The sequence below is a fragment of the Trachurus japonicus genome, chromosome 9, assembly GCF_045865225.1.
Source record: "Trachurus japonicus isolate A0001 chromosome 9, Traja_1.0".
Lineage (NCBI taxonomy): Eukaryota > Metazoa > Chordata > Actinopteri > Carangiformes > Carangidae > Trachurus > Trachurus japonicus.
Genome location: NC_140915.1, coordinates 4,954,961 through 4,976,432, shown reverse-complemented (window position 1 = coordinate 4,976,432; position 21,472 = coordinate 4,954,961). Strand labels below are relative to the sequence as shown.

Sequence of the window (21,472 nt, the reverse complement as noted above, 5' to 3'; positions counted from 1 at the left end):
GAGTCTGTGTGTGTGTGTGACTGACTTGACACATGTTATGAGCTGCATCCTGTGTCAGTCTGATTTAGCTGTGTCTCTGTTTATAAACATTTAAACGAGCGCCAGGTGGATTGTTTATGAAGTTAACGAGCTCTGGCCTGAGGATCAGAGGTTACCACGGCGATAGAGGCCCCCCAGGCTGAGACAGACAGAAGCGTGGAGAAAAAGAGCGATTTTATGCCTCTGCACCGTTCTCACATTTAGGCTTACTGTGACAAAACAGTAACTCCTATCAGAACAAAACACAGATCACATTGCTCTAAGGACTTCCTGAAAATTTTGGTACGATTTGGTGTTTCTACAGTAAATATTTTGGAGACGCTGGCAGTTTTAAAACATCAGTCCGTTCTGCTTCTCTCAGAAAATATTTGTATTGGAGTCAATGAGGGGCAGAGACAGACATGGCTGCACTCAGAGGCTTATTCTGTAAATTCTGTAAGTCTCTCTGATATTTTGAGCACATGATATGAGAGATAACAAGTTTGTCTTACAAATTCTGAAAAAATTATGTGTGTAGAGTGTAAAATGTGGCCGGGCCGAGTGTGGAAAAAGAAAAAATCTGGAGTTTTTCTGGCATCTCTCCCACTCTAACCGATGATGTCACGCGCTCTGACACAAACATTCCGTGCAATACACAACCACTATAATCTCATAATTTCTCCAAAAATGATCATGGTCATTGAACAGGGATTGATCAAAAACTATATGACCTATCAAAACGTGGAGTAATACACCAATACACAAGACTTGTGTCTGTATTCTCATCAGTCAGCCATACTGCTTCTCCTTCAACATGGAAAACAGGCATCAACAATTGATCGCCGTGCAGCACATTCACCACAGACTTGATAAAGAAAATACAAACACAACTGAAGTTCCCAAACAATAACTTATGCAAGTTAATTTTGATAAAAGGTAAGTACAAGGTTGTAAACAAAAAGTGATATAAATGAACTATTTTATCTATAAGTGCTGTTACTGTCTCCATTGTCGTCTTCTATACCTGCCAGGAAAAAGCAATTGAACAGAATAGATGATCGATCATCATTTTAACCTTTTTAACTCAAGACACATGAAAACAATGAATTATTATTCTCTTTTAACTCACTCTTTCTAATGAATTGCTATATTAACATATGAAAATCATGAACTATCTTTTTAATCAGGTCTTTCCATGAATTATGATTATTTTCATTCATTATATCCTGTTTTAAACAACATTCTATCATATTCAATATTATCACCATGACACACTCTTTTTAATCACATTTTGCCATGAACTATTATTATTCTCAGCCTTAAGCTCCTGTTTAAACTTAGCCTTTTATCGTGTTCATTATTATAACCATGACACACACAGGAAGACAGGACAAGGGCTTCAAAGTAAACCAGGAATAGGAAATGACAGACACAGACCATGACACAGGACAACACAGAACTTCAAAATAAAACAGAATCAAAGAACGCAAGTGACAAAAGACCAAAAGCAACTAAAAACCGAGCCACTGCGTGGCGGCAAACTCTCGGCTGAAACTGAATTATGAGACTTGAGAGACTTGAGACTCAAGTCTCAGGGGTGTGGTCATGTGACTTTGGTTTCAAGGCCAAACTCTGGGTTTAAATACCTGGGTTTCTTGCAATATTCTCAGAACTGAAGAAGCCTCTTGGATGAGGGGTGAAACGTCTTCAAACAAGAGAAGAAGTCCAGTTGCTTTTTTACTATAACTCCACAAGAATAAGATGACCTGGATGGCTGAGAACCTTCACGGACATATGCGGCATTAAAACTACTCTTACAAGTACAATTTTCCCAAAACTTTACTCGAGTAAATGTAACAGAGAAAATGTAGTGCGTTACTACCCACCTCTGGGGATAGGTAAGAGTCTTTACTTTTCGAGACCTGATTGATTAAGAGCCATCTTTTCTATTTTCTTTGATCTGATCCTTTAATCGCCACCTGGTCCAGATCAGATCATTTGTAAAAAGGTGACACCTTGGTGACCTGGTTGAACATGAGACTTAAAGCTCTGGTTGATCCCAAAGGTCACTGACTAACACATTGATCAGTGTTATGTATGACACTATGTTTGGGCTATGTGAATAGTCGCCTGTAGGTGGCGCCTGTGCTATGTAACTGGTTGAGTTCTGTGTAATAAAGGAAGACCAGAAGAAGTGGTTTAACAGCAATATGTGTGTCAGTGTTGCTCTGTGTTAGCATATGTAAAAGTGTTTGCATATCGACAATTAGCAGCAACATAACATAAATTGGCGACGAGTTGTGTAGTCCGGAAGACTTTTTCTCACTATCTGCAAGTGAACTGCCGGTGTGGGTAAACAGGGCCGGCCCTGTACATCTGGGGGCCCTAAGCAGGATAAAATTGGGGGCCCTGCCTCACAGTATATATGTACGATCAAATATTCATAAAACCAGCTACCGTATGCAACCCTTGCATATTTTATTGTACCTCTATCAACATGATGGCGAGCAGATATTTTATTACTAATTAGAGTCACTGAAACACTTCAAGCTGTCTAATTGCACTTGTCATTTTTTCTTCTACTTTGTTTTTGTCTGAATGTTAATGTTAATATTGTGAATGGCAATAGGTGGCTCCAAACCGGCAGTACTTTTGATGTAGCAGAAAGATAAAAGATTCTACAAAAGATTACAGTTTGAACAGATTTATTTTCTTTAAATTATCTGTACAGCTAAATTCTAGAACCCTTAAAACAAAACTTCAGTTGAGAAGAAGATAGAGGATGTTGGTTGGTCAGCAGCATCATCAGCAGTAACCATTGGAGCTGTGGAGAAGATTAGTAGATTTTTTTAGCCACTTGTGTACACACAATTTAATTTTCCAACAGAGATAAACATATTGTGGCAACATGACATGTCTAATCAGCCATTAATAAATGGGTGATTGATCCTTTATCCCCTCACAGGAAAACAGCTGTTATCTTTTCACTGTAAGCAGACCTTAAAATCAGCCAGGACATGTTAACTGCAGCAGGCTACATGTAGCAGCTAGCCAGCTAAGTGAGCTAACACAAGCACCGACATGTTTTTCGGCTAAACGTACATCTAGTAAACATAACATTAATTAGCCTTACCTTGTCCTTGTTTTTTTTTCATCCTTGACCTTCTTTTTCCTATTTTCTGCACCTGACGGATATATCCTTTTGGACATCGTCGCTGTCCAAAAGCCAATCACCTCCTCGCAAATCGCGATCTCAGTGAGTGAGGGAGGGAGGGGGCCAGGGGGGAGAGAAGGGGAAGGGGTGGTGCGCTCGTTACCGGACAACGGCCACAGTCTGCGTTACGTTTACGTATGCGTGTCACGGTCATTGTTGCCAGTTGGGTCAAGGGTTACACGTTGCCGTTGTCAGAGACGGTTAGACAAATGATTGAGCAAAGTTTGGGGGCCCCCTAGTGGCTGCGGGGCCCTAAGCAGCTGCTTAGTTCGCTTATAGGGAGGGCCGGCTCTGTGGGTAAAGTATGGACGTAAAAGATCAACAACGCGCTGCACTGCACGGCACGGCTAGCTAGGGATGTCCCGATCCGATATTGATATCGGATTTATGTCCGATATCAGCCAAAAAAACGAATATCGGATTATATTGGACTGCATCTAAAATCTCCGATATAAACGCTCTGATAAAAGCAGTCCGCTCCAGCACTTCTGTCCCATATGAATAGACTCTCGTTCACACTCCAACACAGTAGGTGGCGGTAATGCACCTTAATGTTGGTGCGCCGCCCGCCAGAGAAGAAGAGCGCCCGGCTCCAGCATGCAGAGATCACATGATCACAACAACAACAACGTGTGTGCGATTAGCCCATGTAATAAACGGTAAATGCGCTATATTGCTCTAAATGTAGGTGAAATTAACCACCGACGGGGTCGGTGGTCAGATTCTTCTGGAGGAAGACCAGCTGGTCCACATGTTGTGCTGTGTTAACAGCGCTAAAGCCAGAATTAAATTAACGATGCTAATTTCTGTTAGCCCGTCTATGGCGTTTTACATTATACGTTAGCATTAAGCTAGCGGGCTTTATGCTTAGTTGTGACACTGGCTGTGTGTTTTGAACGTTGTTTCAAACTATGTGGGTTTGATTGAACATCTTTGATGCTTAAATATTGCTGCTTAATATATTGCTTTACTCCTCTTTTTATTTTATACCATTTTTACTGTAGGGCAGGCTATAATCTTCAATTTGGAGTGACAAATAAAACCTTGAAGCAAGAAGATTTTGCCTTTTGTTTGACATTGATGTACATACAGTAATTCAATAACAGTTGTAAATAAGGTTTATTTTTTAATATTTTACAGTTCAAAAGTAAGCTCACTACTGTCTGTCCCATAGAAGAACATGACAGCGGCAGCCTGTCAGTCAGCAACTGGAGGACTCTCCTTTGTATTAGAATTTGAAAAATATAAATAATCGTTTTTTTTCACCACCCCTAATATCGGATCAATATCGGTATCGGGCCGATATTGAAGGCTGCAATATCGGTATCGTATCGGAAGTGAAAAAGGGGTATCGGGACATCCCTTACGGCTAGCTAATGAGCTAATGTGAGCTGTTGAAAAAGGATGAGTCATTCTTCCTCCGACGAGTCAGTAAAACCCACCGAAAGACACACCATGGCTGGAATAATCGGACATATGGATTATTTTGATGAGACCAGAGAACAATGGACTACGTATATTGAACGTTTTGAACATTACGTCCTGGCTAATGAGATCCGGTCCGCAAAGAAAGTGCCCGTGTTGTTTAGTGTGATGGGACCCAAAACGTATGGACTACTGCGCACTTTGGTTGCTCCTTCCAAGCCTGGGGAGCTGGATTATGACTTTGTTGTTGCCGTTTTGCAAGCCCATTTCGCTCCGAAACCAATCGTGATAGCGGAAAGATTTCGGTTCAGGGGGAAGAGGAAACAGTGGCACAGTATGTTGCAGTATTAAAAGGACTGTCGGAACATTGTGAGTTTGGTGCGTATTTGGAGGACGCACTATGGGACAGATTCATGTGTGGACTAAAATGTGAAACTGTGCAGAAGCGTCTTTTGACTGAGAGAGACCTCACGTTTCAGAAAGCGGTGGATTATGCAGTGTCGGCAGAGACGGCGGCACGCGACGCACAGCAGCTGAGCAGCTCACTTAAAGTGAACGCTGTGTTTTCACAGAGAGGGGACAGATGCCGCCGCTGTGGGAAGACAAATCACTCCGATGATGACTGCTGGTACAAGGATCGTGATTGTCACCAGTGTGGGAGGAAAGGCCACACCAAGCGCATGTGTAGGAGTAAAGACAAAAGTAAGACAGAGAACGGAAAAACCGAAAGTGGAGAAACCGGAACACAAAGGTCCATCCATCCATCCATTGTCCGCCGCTTATCCGAGTCCGGGTCGCGGGGGCAGCAGTCGGAGCAGGGATCCCCAGACTTCCCTCTCCCCGGACACTTCCTCCAGCTCTTTCGGGGGGACCCCAAGGCGTTCCCAGGCCAGCCGAGTGACGTAGTCACTCCAGCGTGTCCTGGGTCTTCCTCGGGGCCTCCTCCCGGTGGGACATGCCCGGAACACCTCACGAGGGAGGCGTCCAGGGGGCATCCTATACAGGTGCCCGAGCCACCTCAGCTGGCTCCTCTCGATGTGGAGGAGCAGCGGCTCTACTCCGAGCTCCTCCCGGGTGACAGAGCTCCTCACCCTATCTCTAAGGGAGCGCCCCGCCACCCTGCGGAGGAAGCTCATTTCGGCCGCTTGTATCCGGGATCCAGTTCTTTCGGTCATGACCCAGAGTTCATGACCATAGGTGAGGGTGGGAACGTAGATCGACCGGTAAATCGAGAGCTTTGCCTTTCGGCTCAGCTCCTTCTTCACCACGACGGACCGATACAATGACCGCATTACTGCGGCCGCCGCACCGATCCGCCTGTCGATCTCGCGCTCCGTTCTCCCCTCACTCGTGAACAAGACCCCAAGATACTTAAACTCCTCCACCTGAGGCAGGAACTCTCCCCCGACCTGGAGGGTGCAAGCCACCTTTTTCCGGTCGAGAACCATGGCCTCGGACTTAGAGGTGCTGATTCTCATCCCAGCTGCTTCACACTTGGCTGCAAACCGCCCCAGTGCATGCTGAAGGTCCTGGCTCGAGGGAGCCAACAAGACCACATCATCTGCAAAAAGCAGAAATGAAATCAAGTGGCTCCCGAACCGTACCCCCTCCGGCACTTGGCTGCGCCTAGAAATTCTGTCCATAAAAATAATGAACAGAACCGGTGACAAAGGGCAGCCCTGCCGGAGTCCAACACGCACCGGGAACAGGTCTGACTTACTGCCGGCAATGCGAACCAAGCTCCTGCTCCCGTCATACAGGGACCGTACAGCCCTCAGCAGAGGGCCTCCGACCCCATACTCTCGGAGCACCTCCCACAGGATGCCACGTGGGACACGGTCGAAAGCCTTCTCCAAGTCCACAAAACACATGTGGACTGGTTGGGCAAACTCCCATGCACCCTCGAGCACCCTGCGGAGGGTGTAGAGCTGGTCCAGCGTTCCACGGCCAGGGCGAAAACCGCATTGTTCCTCCTGAATCCGAGGTTCGACTATCGGCCGAATTCTCCTCTCCAGCACCCTGGAATAGACTTTCCCCGGGAGGCTGAGGAGTGTGATCCCCCGGTAGTTGGAACACACCCTCCGGTCCCCCTTTTTGAAGAGAGGGACCACCACCCCGGTCTGCCAGTCCAGAGGCACTGTCCCCGACTGCCACGCGATGCTGCAGAGGCGTGTCAGCCACGACAGCCCCGCAACATCCAGAGACTTGAGGTACTCAGGGCGGATCTCATCCACCCCCGGTGCCTTGCCACTGAGGGCTTCCGGACTACCTCAGTGACTTCAGCTTGGGTGATGAATGAATCAACCTCTGAATCCTCAGCCTCTGCTTCCTCGACGGAAGGCGTGTCAGTGGGATTGAGGAGATCCTCGAAGTATTCCTTCCACCGCCCGACGATATCCCCAGTCGAGGTCAACAGCTCCCCTCCTCCACTGTAAACAGTGTTGGCGGAGCACTGCTTCCCCCTCCTGAGGCGCCGGATGGTTTGCCAGAATTTCCTCGAGGCCGACCGGTAGTCCTCCTCCATGGCCTCCCCGAACTTTTCCCAGACCCGAGTTTTTGCTTCCGTGACCGCCCGGGCCGCCGTCCGCTTGGCCTGCCGGTACCCGTCAGCTGCCTCGGGGGTCCCCCGAGCTAGCCAGGCTCGGTAGGACTCCTTCTTCAGCTTGACGGCATCCCTTACTTCCGGTGTCCACCACCGAGTTCGGGGATTGCCGCCGCGACAGGCGCCGGAGACCTTACGGCCGCAGCTCCGGACGGCCGCGTCAACAATGGAAGTGGAGAACATGGTCCATTCGGACTCAATGTCTCCAGCCTCCCTCGGAATCCGGTCAAAGCTCTCCCTGAGGTGGGAGTTGAAGACCTCCCTGACAGGGGATTCTGCCAGGCGTTCCCAGCAGACCCTCACGATACGCTTGGGTCTTCCAGGTCTGACCAGCTTCCTCCCCTGCCAGCGGATCCAACTCACCACCAGGTGGTGATCAGTTGACAGCTCAGCCCCTCTCTTCACCCGAGTGTCCAAGACATACGGCCGGAGGTCAGATGACACGACTACAAAGTCGATCATTGACCTCCGGCCTAGGGTGTCCTGGTGCCACGTGCACTGATGGACACCCTTATGCTCGAACATGGTGTTTGTTATGGACAGACTGTGGCTAGCACAGAAGTCCAATAACAAAACACCGCTCGGGTTCAGATCGGGGAGGCCGTTCCTCCCAATCACACCTCTCCAGGTAACACTGTCGCTGCCCACGTGAGCGTTGAAGTCCCCCAACAGAACGATGGAGTCCCCAGTTGGGGCACTTTCCAGCACCCCTCCCAGGGCCTCCAGGAAGGCCGGGTACTCTGCACTGCCGTTCGGCCCGTAGGCCGAAACGACAGTGAGAGACCTATCCCCGACCCGAAGGCGCAGGGAAGCGACCCTCTCGTTAAGTGGGGAGAACTCCAACACATGGCGGCTGAGCTGGGGAGCTATGAGCAAGCCCACACCAGCTCGCCGCCTCTCACCATGGGCAACTCCAGAGTGGAAGAGAGTCCAACCTCTCTCAAGGAGTTGGGTTCCAGAGCCCAGGCTGTGCGTGGAGGTGAGCCCGACTATCTCTAGTCGATACCTCTCAGCCTCCCGCACGAGCTCAGGCTCTTTCCCCCCCAGCGAGGTGACATTCCATGTCCCTAAAGCCAGAGTCGTCGTCCGGGGATTGGGTCGCCGGGGCCCCCGCCCACGGCTGCCACCCAAAACACACGGCACCTGCCCCTTATGAACCCTCCCGCGGGTGGTGGGCCTACGGGAGGGCGGGCCCACGTCGCTCGTTCGGGCTGCGCCCGGCCGGGTCCCGTGGGCCAAGACCCGGCCACTAGACGCTCGCCTGCGAGCCCCGACCCCAGGCCTGGCTCCAGGGTGGGGCCCCGGTAACGCCAGTCCGGGCGACGTACACTTCCTTGCTGTTTTCTTCTTCATAAGGGGCTTTGAACCGCTCTTTGTCTGACCCGTCACCTAGGACCTGTTTGCCTTGGGAGACCCTACCAGGGGCATTAAGCCCCGGACAACATAGCTCCTAGGATCATTCGGGTGCTCAAACCCCTCCACCACGGTAAGGTGGTACAAAGGTAATGCAAAGAAATACAGAGATAAAGATAAAAAGAAAAGAATTTATCATGTAGAAGCAAGAGCAAATGAAAGTGAAAGTGAGGAAACTAAATCTGACACAGACTGTGAGTTGGGACTGTATTCCTTGCCTCAAAAAGGGAAATATTCACGTATCTCTGTGCTGCCTGTAGTAAATGGAAAGAAAATGGAGATCAAATTGGATACAGGGGCTGCAGTTTCGTTGATTCCTTGGGAGCAGTACAGAAACATGCTGAGCAAGTTGCCTCTGCAACCCACTGATGTCATGCTAAAGACGTACACTGGAGAACCTCTAGCACCAGAAGGGGTCATCAAAGTGCAAGTAAAATTAAATAAACAATGTGCTAACTTGCCTTTGTACGTAGTGAAAGTAAATGCACCTCCATTGTTTGGCAGAGAGTGGCTGAGAGTGATTAAACTGAACTGGAAAGACTTAAAGACTGTGTATGCCACTGAACAAAAAGAGAAAGACAACCTGGAGACAGTGTTAAAGAGACATTCCGCTGTTTTCTCTAAAAAGCTAGGCACAATGAAAGGAATTCAAGCAAGATTGACTTTGAGACCCGACAGTGTATCCAAATTTTGCCCTCCACGCAACGTGCCTTATGCTCTTCGACCGCGAGTTGAAGCCGAGCTGAAACGCCTAACTGACCTGGGTGTGATTTCACCAGTGGAGCATTGTGATTGGGCCACGCCTGTGGTGCCAGTCAGCAAAAAGGATGGTACAGTCAGACTGTGTGGGGATTTTAAGGTCACCATTAATCCAGCCCTCTGTGTTGATAAATATCCCCTTCCACGCATCGAGAACCTTTTTGCCTCACTGGCTGGAGGTCAACATTTCAGTAAACTGGATTTGTCAAATGCATATCTACAGATGGAGGTAGAGGAAGAGTCGAAGAAACAGCTGACTATCTCTACTCAGAAAGGACTTTTCCGTTTTAATCGTTTACCATTTGGTGTAGCATCATCACCTGCCTTGTTTCAGAAGGCTATGGACCAAGTGCTACTGGGACTGCCATATACTCACTGTTACCTGGACATCCTCATCAGTGGTCCTGATGAACAGACTCACCTCAAAACGCTGGATGCAGTCCTGGGCAGGCTAGAGGAGTTCGGCCTGCACCTCAAGCAAGAAAAGTGCCTGTTTTTCCAAGAGTCTGTGGAATATTTGGGCCATATCATGGATGCAGCTAGTCTCCACAAATCCCCAGACAAGGTACGTGCAATTGTGGAAGCACCAGCACCACGTAATGTCAGCCAGCTACGTTCATTTCTTGGGATGTTGAATTATTATGGTTGTTTCGTTCCTGATCTGTCAACTGTCTTGCAACCACTAAATGAACTACTCAACAAAGAGATGAAATGGCAGTGGACGTCAGCCTGTGAGTCAGCGTTCCAGAAAGCTAAAACACTGCTTGTTTCACAGGAAGTGCTGACCCACTACAACCCTGAGCTTCCCCTGCGTCTTGCGTGTGATGCGATGTGATCATCCTGCCACCAATGGCTTGGCTGAGCGTTTTGTGCAAACATTCAAACATGCTTTGAAATCCTCCAAAGGTACAGCACCAGTGCAACAATGCCTGGATACATTTCTCTTGACCTACCGCAACACCCCCCACGCCACTACAAAGGAAACGCCGGCTATGTTGTTCCTTGGACGCAGGCTGCGCTCTCGCCTGGACTTCCTGAAACCCAGTGTTGCAGGGATTGTGCACAAGTCACAGGAGACACAACAACTACAGCGCCAACTGCACTCTAAAGACAGACAGTTTGTTGTTGGAGAGTCGGTGTTGGTTCGTGACTGTAGGAGGGGGGAGGAAAAGTGGTCACAAGGGGTTGTAACAGAAAAGACTGGACCAGTGTAAATGTGGGAGAACAAGGAGTGTGGAAACGACATGTGGATCAAATGTTGACACGTCCTGATCCAAAGCCTCAGTTCACCACAGTGAACCCACCTGTAAACCCCCCAGTGTTACTGCCTCAGAGTGGTAGTTGCCTGCAACTTCACACTACAACACACTCAGAAAAGAATGATGATCAAAGTTCTGATGTCACTGAATCACCAAAGATCAATCAGTCTAGTGAAACACCACAGGCTAGACATACAGAGGTAACACAGACAGTTAGACGTTATCCTGTGAGGATTACTAAACCTCCAGTTCGTTATCGTAATGAGTGAACACATTGCATAGTTCAAATACAGATGTAATGTGAGTTCTGAGAAATATTGTTTTCAACATACAATTTACAAGTTGAATAACTCCCATGTTATTGTGGTGCTAAGAAAAAAAAAAAAAGCATATCTGATGTTGTGTTAAAGAAAAATATATTTTGTTTATTGACAACATATCTTAGTGGAGAGGAAATGTTATGTATGAGACTATGTTTGGGCTATGTGAATAGTCGCCTGTAGGTGGCGCCTGTGCTATGTAACTGGTTGAGTTCTGTGTAATAAAGGAAGACCAGAAGAAGTGGTTTAACAGCAATAAGTGTGTCAGTGTTGCTCTGTGTTAGCATATGTAAAAGTGTTTGCATATAGACAATTAACAGCGACATAACAATCAGGATCAGTTAAAACTCAGCTGGGTGAGTCTAATCTTGGAACAAACTCGAAAAAAATCTGATGATTTCCCTCTGACTCTGTTATGTTTGTTCCTACAGGATCGGCAGGGACAAGGTGATTGAAGCTTCCAGAGACAAAACCTGTGAGTACTGAACCTCTGTCTCCTCTTCATCAGTCTGACAGGGAAATGAGTCGGGGCTCATTTCACCTCCAATAGTTTTATGAATTGCATATTGTTTATACTTTATTTTTTGGCTTGAATACAATAAATGAAGCAAAGAACAACAGACAGGGTCATCATAGGCAAGAAATGGTATTTCAATTTCGATGTGTACGAATCTTTCATAGAAACTTTCCTTTGAAATCATCAATTGTCTTTATTTTCATGGACTATTTCCTGTGGCAAGGCAAGGCAATATTATTTGTATAGCCCATTTTTACAAACCAAGGTCTACCCAGTTGATGTTGGCTGCACAGGGTTTGTGGGCAGATAAACAATGAGGCTCCTGAAGGATCTGGGGATCTGAGGTCAAGCTCTGCGGCAGGCCATCAACTCCCTTTCCAGTGTTGCAGAGCAATCAAGTCGCTGGCTCTGTAAAATGTCGAGGCTGCAAGGCAGCAGCAGTAGCAGCTGAGTAAGCAGGAGATCCAGTGCAGAGGGGGGCACAACTGGGACGCCAGGTGGTGCTGATGAGGTGTCGGGGGCTAGTCATCAAAACACAGATGAAGGAGGGTGCCCACCTGACGACGTCTATAGCCAGGAACACACCGGCCTGACCGTCGGGCGTCGGGGAGAGTTGGACGGCGTCGGGTCCGTGTCTTTTTGGTGTGTTCATCTGCGTTGGGGAGGCGCGGAAGCTGTCAGGTCTCGTCGGGTCTGATTCGACATGCACAGTCGGGGAGCGTCGGACGTTGGGAGAGTAGACTCGTCGGGTACTCTGATTGGCTGTGTGCTAGCTATGGCGATTCTGATTGGCGGTGCCCTAGCGAATCAGCGTGGTGCATGGGAGGGGCGGAAGTGACCATTGTAAACAAACGGTGCGGTCTCCCCTTACTTTTTGCCTTCTGTGATAAGATTAGATGCAACTTTATTGATCTCGAAGGAAATTCCACATTGGTCAGCTGTTCATTCACACAATAAAAATATGCAGCAGAATCAACATTAAGCGGGAGAACGGGGCATGGCACGGGCCGACGCAAGTCAGTCTCCATACCCCCTCCCACGCGCAGCATGACCATATAAGATGTGACAGGTAGAGAACAGAGATAGCAGAGAGGGGGGGAGGGGGGAGGGAGATGTTTTAGGTGAAAAGAATTTAAGTTATAGTCCAGCTCAAAAGTGCTCTAGTGCACCATAAAGTGCCGTAGTATCATGTCCTGTCTCTGTACCCTCTTCAATTCCCTCCCCCCCTCCCCACCAGAGAATTGTGCAACCTAATTGCACAGGGGACAAAAGACTTATCCTGTCCGTGGAGCACCTCTGGGACAGCTGTCTCTCACTGAATGTGCTCGGGCAATAACGAGCCCGAGAGCAGACAATGCGACCATCAGCTCAGCCAGAGCGATCATTTTGCTGCCAAGCTTTGTTTTCCAAAACATCCAAAACATATTCTCAAAACTAATAACAAGCTAATGTTGTGTGCACTAGGGCTGCCACAAACGATTATTTTGATAGTCGACTAGTCACCGACTATTTTTTTCGATTAGTCGACTAATCGGATCATACGTAAATTGAATGTAAAACATACAGATTATCGCACCAGCATGCAGCTGCCCTTATATACCATCATTAGCTTTCAGCTTAAAGTGTTTAAGGTATATGCTAACTAAAAATAAAGACAATTAAGATGATAGTTCATTAAACTTTTAATGAAATATGCAGCTTTAACTGTAGCATAAAGTGCAAACAGCTGAGTAAAATAAGGATAAGGCACTGGCCTAAACAACACCAAAATAAATACTTAAAGGTTTTTTGTCTTTCCTTCATTTGTCTCTGGCATTAAACATAACATTTAAATAAAATGAGGTGGACACCTGAAACTAAGGAATTGTTCACAATAATAAAGTTTTGGTAGGCCTATCAATCAAATATAACTTGTGCTCAGTGTAAATAATAGGAGTCGTTCTGTTAAAAAAAAATCAAATAGTTTATAAGACAATCGTCTTGTCTGAAAAAAATTAAATGTTCCCTACTGTCACAGAAGGAGAAACATAGAAAGACTCCACCAGAAAGTTCTGTGTGAAACTGTCAAATGAAAACAAGTGAAACTGAGGTGCAGCTCAAACTCTGCAAGGTGTGGACTGTGATGAGAAGCTACCGGAAAATATTGACGTAGTTTTACGCCGGGAGAGAAGACTTCCTCGTTAAGATGAGCGCTCATTACGTGACGAGGACCGCTGTGACCAGACGCGGTAACGTTCTAGTATTTTCCAACACCGACTCTCAAAGTCTGCGATTTTATTTTTAAATGACGAACGGCTGTTTTTCAGTCCGTGATTTAAAACGATGGAGCGGCGGTACCGCTAGTATCGCTTCTCATTTAAAATGACAGAGAGAGAGAGAGAGAGAGAGAGAGAGGGAGAGGAGCGGTGGCGGCGGCGGCGGCGGGGGCGGGGGCGGGCGGGGGATTACACCGGTGCCGCTTGATGAGGGACAAGACAGGTAGAGAGAGACCACCTGTAAACTCACCTTGAATAAGTGAGTGCACGTGTGTATGTGTGGTGGGCGGCTGCAGTGGCGGGTGCGTGTGTGGAAGGTGCCCCAGCAGTTTTGAGAGAAAAACAAAGTTTAAAAAAAAGAAAAGAAACGACGCATCGACTATTAAATTAGTTGTCGACGATTTTAATAGTCGACGTAGTCGTGACTAGTCGACTAATCGTGGCAGCCCTAGTGTGCACCTGTTTTTAATCTTCATGGTTTCTTCTATTGTTGTTCTGTTACGGATTACTGGCATGGGACTAGCGCCGCCCACTGTTGGGGAGACTTTGCATCTCGCGCAAGTGCAGAACGTACAGGCTGCTGTGTAGTCGGCAGTAGTCTGGGTGGTGCGTTTCACCCGATTGTGTCCGACGAGACGCGACAGACTCGCCTGACAAAAGGCCATCTGGGTCGGGTCGCGGGGGCCTTATGAAGCCTGCAATCCCCTGCACTCAGCTGAAGACCCTCTCCTGCAACGCATGGAACCCCCCACCCCCATCAGCATGAAGAACAATATACAGTAGTCTTAAGGGATTGTAACACCTAGTCGATCTTTGAACTGAATTGAACTATTGACAGGCAGCAGCATGAACCACATGGTCAGGTGGAATTTATATCTGACATGATTAAGAGAAGAATAGCAAACACTGATTTCTGAGATGTTCTTTGTTTCTTCTCTTTCAACAGGTGCCTCAAAGCTGAAGGTTTTTGTGGATGACACAAAGCCAAAGGCCTCTGAGGACGACTCAAAGGCGAAGGTCTCTGCGGACAACGCAGAGCTGAAGACCTCTGAGGATGACTCAAAGGTGAACGTTATTGAGGATGACTCAAATCTGAACGTTTTTGGGGGTGACACAAAGCCAAAGGTCTCTGAAGACAAAGTAGAGCTGAAGGACTCCGAGGATGAGTCCAAGCTGAAGGCCCCTGAGGATGGCTCAAAGGTGAAGGTCTCTAAAGATGACTCAAAGCTTAAGAGGTTTGATAAAGACAGCTTGAAGCTTAAGGACAACGCAAAGCTGAAGGTGAGAGAAAAACATTGTACCTTTACCTTTACCGTTACCTCTTCTCGGCTAAACCTTGAGATCCTTCCCATGAATATCATTAACAGGATCGGGACAAGGGACAAGTTTGGTTAAAGCAACATTGCGGAGTTTATCAGCCTTAAAATAATGTTTCCAGACTCATTGCAGTGGTAGAAAAATGGTTAATAGGATGAATGGTGCTGCCGCTGCAGCCTGTGCCGGGTCGCGTTGGCTGAAACTGCACTATGTAACTTCCCTGCATGGGTCGGACCTTCTCCAAGTCCTCAACACACTTGTAGATTAGCTGATCAAACTCCCATGCCCCCCTCAGAGCTCCTGCAAAGGTAAATAGAACTGGGAGACCGAGCCTTCTGCTCCTCTGCTCCACGACTGTGGAACACCGTCCCTGAACACCTGAGGGTTCCACAGTCGATCGATTGTTTTAAAAAGGGCCTCAAAACGTACCTTTTAAAAAAATCTTTTAATCTGTAATTGCTCGCTCAAGATAACTGCTTTTAACTCCTGTTTTTAACATATTTTTCTTTTTTTTCTCTCTTTTTTGGTTGCTGTTGTAGCACTTTGAGATTTTTTGTAAATATGAAGTGCGTTACAAATAAAATGTATTATTATATTATTATTAAATAGAAGGTCCACTGATCCACATCCAGGACAGAATCCATATTGCTCTCTCTGGTTTGACAATCGGTCAGAGCTTCTCTTCCAGCACCCTGGTGTGAAATTATCCAGGGAGGAAGAGTAATATTTAATAGTTGGAGCACACAACCCTGGTTTACCACTTCACAGGTATTGTGCCCAACCTTCACATGACCTTGGAAAGATGTGTAGGCCAAGACAGCCCTACAATATGAGGGGCCGTATTCACAAAGCTTTTTATCTTACCGCTAGGAGTGCTCCTAACTCGCGCTAAAAGTTTTTACGTAGGAGTTTTTTCTTAAAAGCTATTCACAAAGCCGCTGAGACCTACTCTTACTAAGGATAAATCACTAAGAGCAAAGTAAGAGTGACGCCCAGGTGACGCCCCGTTGCTATGGATCACGTCAATTCTCATGCACGAATTTGAGGCGTTCAACACGGTGATTGGTTGTTGAGTGCCGGCGGCGACCCCCGCCCCCTCCCCTCCCTCCTGAGCCCCCCCCCCCACCCCCCCTCCTCACCGCCGCTGCCCGCTCCACCTTTTTTTTTTTTTGCCGTCAGGTCCGACGGGGCTTTTTAGATTGCTTCGAGTCCACACCACTCTCTCTGCTGCCAAGTTGGGCTCTGAACTTTCTGTCCATTTGTGTTTCTCTCTGGCATCTGCATCTTTCTACTACAGTTTTTGTCGCGTCGCACTTTCACTGTCAGCAGTGAGTGACGCTGTGCAAATGCAATGAGGGTCAGTGCGCCCACTCGCAAAGCAGCCGCTGATTTTTTTTCTTCCCACATTCGAATATTAATTTTCACATTCGTTGACAGCCCTCATATTATATATGGTGATCATAATAATGATGAGACCCAAATTTGTAGCCTATAGCAGGATTCAAACCCAGACTGACAACAAGTTTAGTTTACTGGGGGAGCAGCCCTATCACATGAGCTATTACTACTAACAGATATGTGTCTAGCTCACCCACCAACTTTTAAAAAATATTTTTGGCTCACATCAGCACGACTGCATCACAGCAGTCACAGTTACCTCGGTCCGACCGTTGTGACGCCTATATTAGACAGTCCGTCACTACTCCCGCTTTATAGCGAAAATGTTGTAGATATTGTTGCTGTAATAAAACAAAACAAAAAACACAGATCAAAAAGGCACTTTGGGCATCAATGGGAAAAGGGGCAGGTGCTCCAGCACCCCCCCTCTGCAGCAATTTGCAGTCTCCAAAACATTTGCCTGGCTGCAGCCATTTCCGATTCTTTGTGAATAGGTCTTCTGATTGGGCTTCTCGTTGACGTCACCGAGAAGGGGAGGGGGGGGGGACTACCCCCCCGCACGCCGTACGCAGCAGCCGGCAGCGGTAGTGGTAGCTGTGAAACAGGCAAAAAGCTGTTTTATTTCCTGCTGTAGCGCTGTTATTACGTCACTTTATTAAATTTTAATATTTTTTGATGCGAGAAAGTAACCGTTTAGATCCAAATAACGGCTGTTTAGAAGTTCGCTCTGATGTTTTTCGGAGAGAGAGAAACTCCACCTGTGGAGCAACGACCGCGACCTCACAGAGGCAGCCAGCCGGTCTGCTGACGTGCTCGGCCAGCCAGAACTACACCGACACCGCGGCGGACAAAACGTTCGTTAATTGACTTACCCGCAGGCTTTTAGAGGTTTACCATCGGCTGGTTCAACTTCTTTTTAGGATTTAAATGCTGGTCTCATTGATGAAATCTAACAATTGTGGCAGTTTGTTTGAATGAAAAGTGAAGCTTCCTGTGTGTACTGGACAGAGGAGTGGCGCTGCCTGGGGGCTCTGTATGTACAGAAATCACCACATTTACATCAATAAATAGGCTACATGTTTTACAATGAACCGATCAGCCTGCATTACATTTTATTTATTTATCCACCTTTTTCTGAACGTCAAAAACGTAAGCCGGTTTTGCTCTTACGGTGGAATTTTATATTTACGTTTCCATGGTTTCAGTAGTCGCGGTAAATGCATGGAATTTTCTTTTTTTCAATGACAATCTGTAGAACAAGATCGCGTGTTTTTCTCGCAAGAGCAAAATTGGCTACACAAATAGGGATAAATAAAGGTGAATGTTGCATATTATTTCTCAAAAATGTGCATTTAAGACCCTTTCAACACCTAAAACCAATATAAATACCAGGTGATGGATCCTTTAAGCTCTCCCAGACTTAGGAGCTACTTTTAGGCCTAAAATACTTTGTGAATTACTCTTATTTAAAAAACTAGGAGTCCTAAATTTAAGACTGACACGCCCACTTTTTTTAGGAGCTCCTAAATTCGGCCCTTAGGAGCTACTTTTAACCCTAAGATTCTTTGTGAATACGGCCCCAGGAGCCTTAAGCATCTCAGAGCGAATCTCCACCCTAAAGTCCTCCTCCTTCAGCTTGGTAGCTTCCCTCCTGCTGAGATCCACCAGTGGGTTCTCATGTTGCCACAAGCACTAATGACCTTGAGGCCACAGCTACCAGTGATTGCCTCTGCAATGTTGGCTCTGTTTGTGACCTCGAGGGGATGACGGGAATACAGAAAATACATAAGTACATGAATAATTTATAGTTTATAGTAAGAAATGCAGCTCTAACTGTATGCCAACAAGAAATGTCATGGACCAAGTGTTTCATGTGAAAAAGGTCTACAATTAACAGAAAACCAAATTAACAATGATAACTTCATGGATGAATTTATAAGATTATAGTCATGGTTATTTCACAAAACATTTATCAATTCTCTGCAGAACCTGCTGCTTCTTAGATGCAGTCTGTGAATTATTACATTGACATCAAATCCCTCCGTCACCCTGTCAATCTCCTCAGACTCTGTCCACTGTGCCTCAGGTCACTCAGGACTGTGGAACAAACCCATTGGCTTCACTCAACACAATATATTTCTATTTGTAATAAACCAGCTTACATTGTTTCTCTCTGAATTGCAGCAGTCAAGCTTCAAACCTGAACTGGAAACTGAATCTACACAAGTCTCATACAGGTAAACATGCAATAAACTCAGTTTTTATCAAAGTACCTTCCTCTTCCTTCACAGCTTCTCCTGAGCCACAGCAGATGTGTCTCTGCATCGTCGTCCTCATGGTCGACTGTCTGAGGGAACATCAGCTGGATCAGCTCTCACTCAGCTGAGTCAGGAGGAACACAATGTTTTAGCCAATGTTGAACCTTTTTCATCTCAGGGTCTGAGGTGGTCACTTAGCCTTCTGTGTCCCACAGGTTCAGGTGTCCTGGTCCAGGCCAGTTCCAGTGTTCTTCAACTGGACTGGTGTTTGTTGTGGCTCAGGAGGCGGAGCTGCTCTACAGGACTGTCCAATGGGATGAGAGCCTCCTCCACTCAGTTGGCAAGATGGCTGCAGGACCGCTGTTCAGTATCCAGTGTCCTGAGGATGCCATCTGTCAGCTCCACCTCCCACATTGTGAAACAAAGGATGGTGAGCAAGTGATTGTGTTTGTTAGAACAATGGTGGGGAACTAATGATGTAACTTAAGTTGTGTGACCATGTAATTGACGTGTACATTTATTAAATGAATATAATGTAAAATCAGGGCACTGTCCTTCACCAGCCTCCTGATTAATTTCCTGATGTTGACAACAGTGACTGAAATGATCACTGCTGTTGTAACGAGGTTGTTGTCTCTGTGTTTTCACAGCTCTGCTCTGTGACGGTCTGCTGTCTGTCGCCCACATCACTGATGATGGAATGAGCTTCATCGAGCCACTGGAGGTCACAGACACTCATGTGATCATCACAGTTCCTCATCTTTCTGCCTTTGGCCTGCTTAGCTGGCTGTGGAACATCATGAAATCAGTTCACAGTCAAATTCTGCTGTTCCAACAACCAAACTTCGCAGAACTGAAGCAAAGCCTCAATGTGCATCTGCTGCCTAATAACGTCCCCCTGGAAGAGGTAAGGCTACAGACTGAAGTGTTAGAGATTCACTTTGCTTCACTTTCCAAACTCATCACTTACAGACCTGATGTCGTGAACTAACACCCGTGTCTCAGTGTCTCCTTGCCACCACTTCAGCAAGTCTTACACAATCATTCAAAGATCAGTATGAGCTCAGAAAGAACTCTCTCAGTCCTGTAGGTCTAGCCCAGTAGAACCAATCTGTCTGTTCAGGCTCAGGCCCGACTCTAATGAAATGATTTGATTGTTCATCAGGTGAAGGCAAAGCATGACGACTGTGTGTTTATCAAGATGCCTTCTGAAAGCACACTCGTCAAAAATAAAACTTACACAGTTCAATGTCCACATGCCGACATAGTCCAACCTGAGGTGAGTGTTTCAGACTAAAGCTGACATGATTCCTCAAACTGCTGTCACTCACCTGGAGACACTGACGCACATGCTGCTGGTTTTCAGAAAAAAGACTTTCACCCGAACTATGGACCAAATTACCATCCAACGTTTCAAATCGTCTTACCTTCAAGCACCAAGATTACCAACATAGAGGTCCGAGATGAAACTGAGACAGCTGTGTGGAAGTGTCAAGTCCCTCTGCCAGGTAAAAGTCTACATCCGCCTGACGTAAACCTGACTGATGAGTGGTGTCTCTGTTCGGTAACACTTTACTTGAAGGTAGCGTCATAAGAGTGACATGACACTGTCATAACAGTGTCATGTCACAGTCATAAACGTGTCATAAACATTAAGTCAATGTCATTAAACATTTATGACTGTTGTCATTAAGTGTCATTCGTTTTTGTAATGACAAGTTGACATTATTTTGCTTGTCTTGATTATGACATTAATCAAGGTGACATAACCAGAAGTCGTCTTTGTCATGACAACTTGACATTAATGAAATATTTTCTGTTTAGTTGACATAATGATTATTAATTAGATGTGCAAGGTTACAGAACAAATCTAGCACATGGTCATTGTTGTTTGACAGGATGTGGACAGGATACCCAAAACTGACTGTCATGACACCATTATGACAGTGTAATGAAGAAATTCTCTGACCTCAAGTAAAGTGGTAGCATTTTTATTTGTCATTAACATATCATATAGGATAAACTGACTGTCACGACACCATTATGACAATGTAATGAAGATATTCTGTGACCTCAAGTAAAGTGGTAGCATTTTTATTTGTCATTAACATATCATGAAGGATAAACTGACTGTTATGACACAATCATGACAATGTAATGAAGATATTCGGTGACCTCAAGTAAAGTGGTAGCATTTTTATTTGTCATTAACATATCATGAAGGATAAACTGACTGTCATGACACAATTATGACAATGTAATGAAGATATTCGGTGACCTCAAGTAAAGTGGTAGCATTTTTATTTGTCATTAACATATCATGAAGGATAAACTGACTGTCATGACACAATTATGACAATGTAATAATTTTTTCACATCACGTTAAACAGAAATCAAACATTTTTGAAAGCTTGAAATTATAAAAACAATTATACTGACAATAAATAAAAAAAAAAAAAATATAATAACAGTGTCTAAAAACCATTAAAAAACCCCCATAAATAAATCATTCAATTTCCAGGTGGAATTTTATGTCAAGGCATGCCTTGACCTCAGCTGCAGCGCTGCAGTTGTAGCCGGGACGGTCTGCAGGCCCCGGCTACACTGGTTGTGTTCTGTGCACAATAACACGGGACCCAGGGGTGGGTTCACAGTCAGGTTTATTCCTGTATGATGGCGACATAAAACAAAATGGATGTGAGTGAATCTTCTCCTAC

At 46.1% G+C, this 21,472-nt stretch overlaps 2 protein-coding genes across 2 annotated transcripts in view; both read left to right on the top strand.

The window, feature by feature from the left end:
• The window catches only part of LOC146980746 (uncharacterized), a 284,820-nt gene that overhangs the window by 152,515 nt on the left and 110,833 nt on the right, over nt 1-21,472 (top strand). The gene's annotated exons all lie outside the window — the stretch shown is intronic.
• On the top strand, nt 9,772-20,067 carry LOC146980750 (uncharacterized). Its single transcript, XM_085787928.1, has 7 exons — nt 9,772-9,996; nt 11,442-11,457; nt 14,729-15,063; nt 18,682-18,734; nt 18,971-19,185; nt 19,406-19,662; nt 19,921-20,067. Exons 1-7 carry the CDS (start codon nt 9,772-9,774, stop codon nt 20,050-20,052), a joined length of 1,233 nt encoding a protein of 410 aa, XP_085644054.1. The 3' UTR covers nt 20,053-20,067.

Coding starts and splice junctions, on each gene's coding strand:
- LOC146980750 (XM_085787928.1), top strand. CDS start 9,772: ATGGACCAAGTGCTACTGGGACTGCCATATACTCACTGTTACCTGGAC. Junction 18,735..18,970: donor TCTACACAAGTCTCATACAG/GTAAACATGCAA, acceptor TGTGTCCCACAG/GTTCAGGTGTCCTGGTCCAG. Junction 19,186..19,405: donor ACATTGTGAAACAAAGGATG/GTGAGCAAGTGA, acceptor GTGTTTTCACAG/CTCTGCTCTGTGACGGTCTG.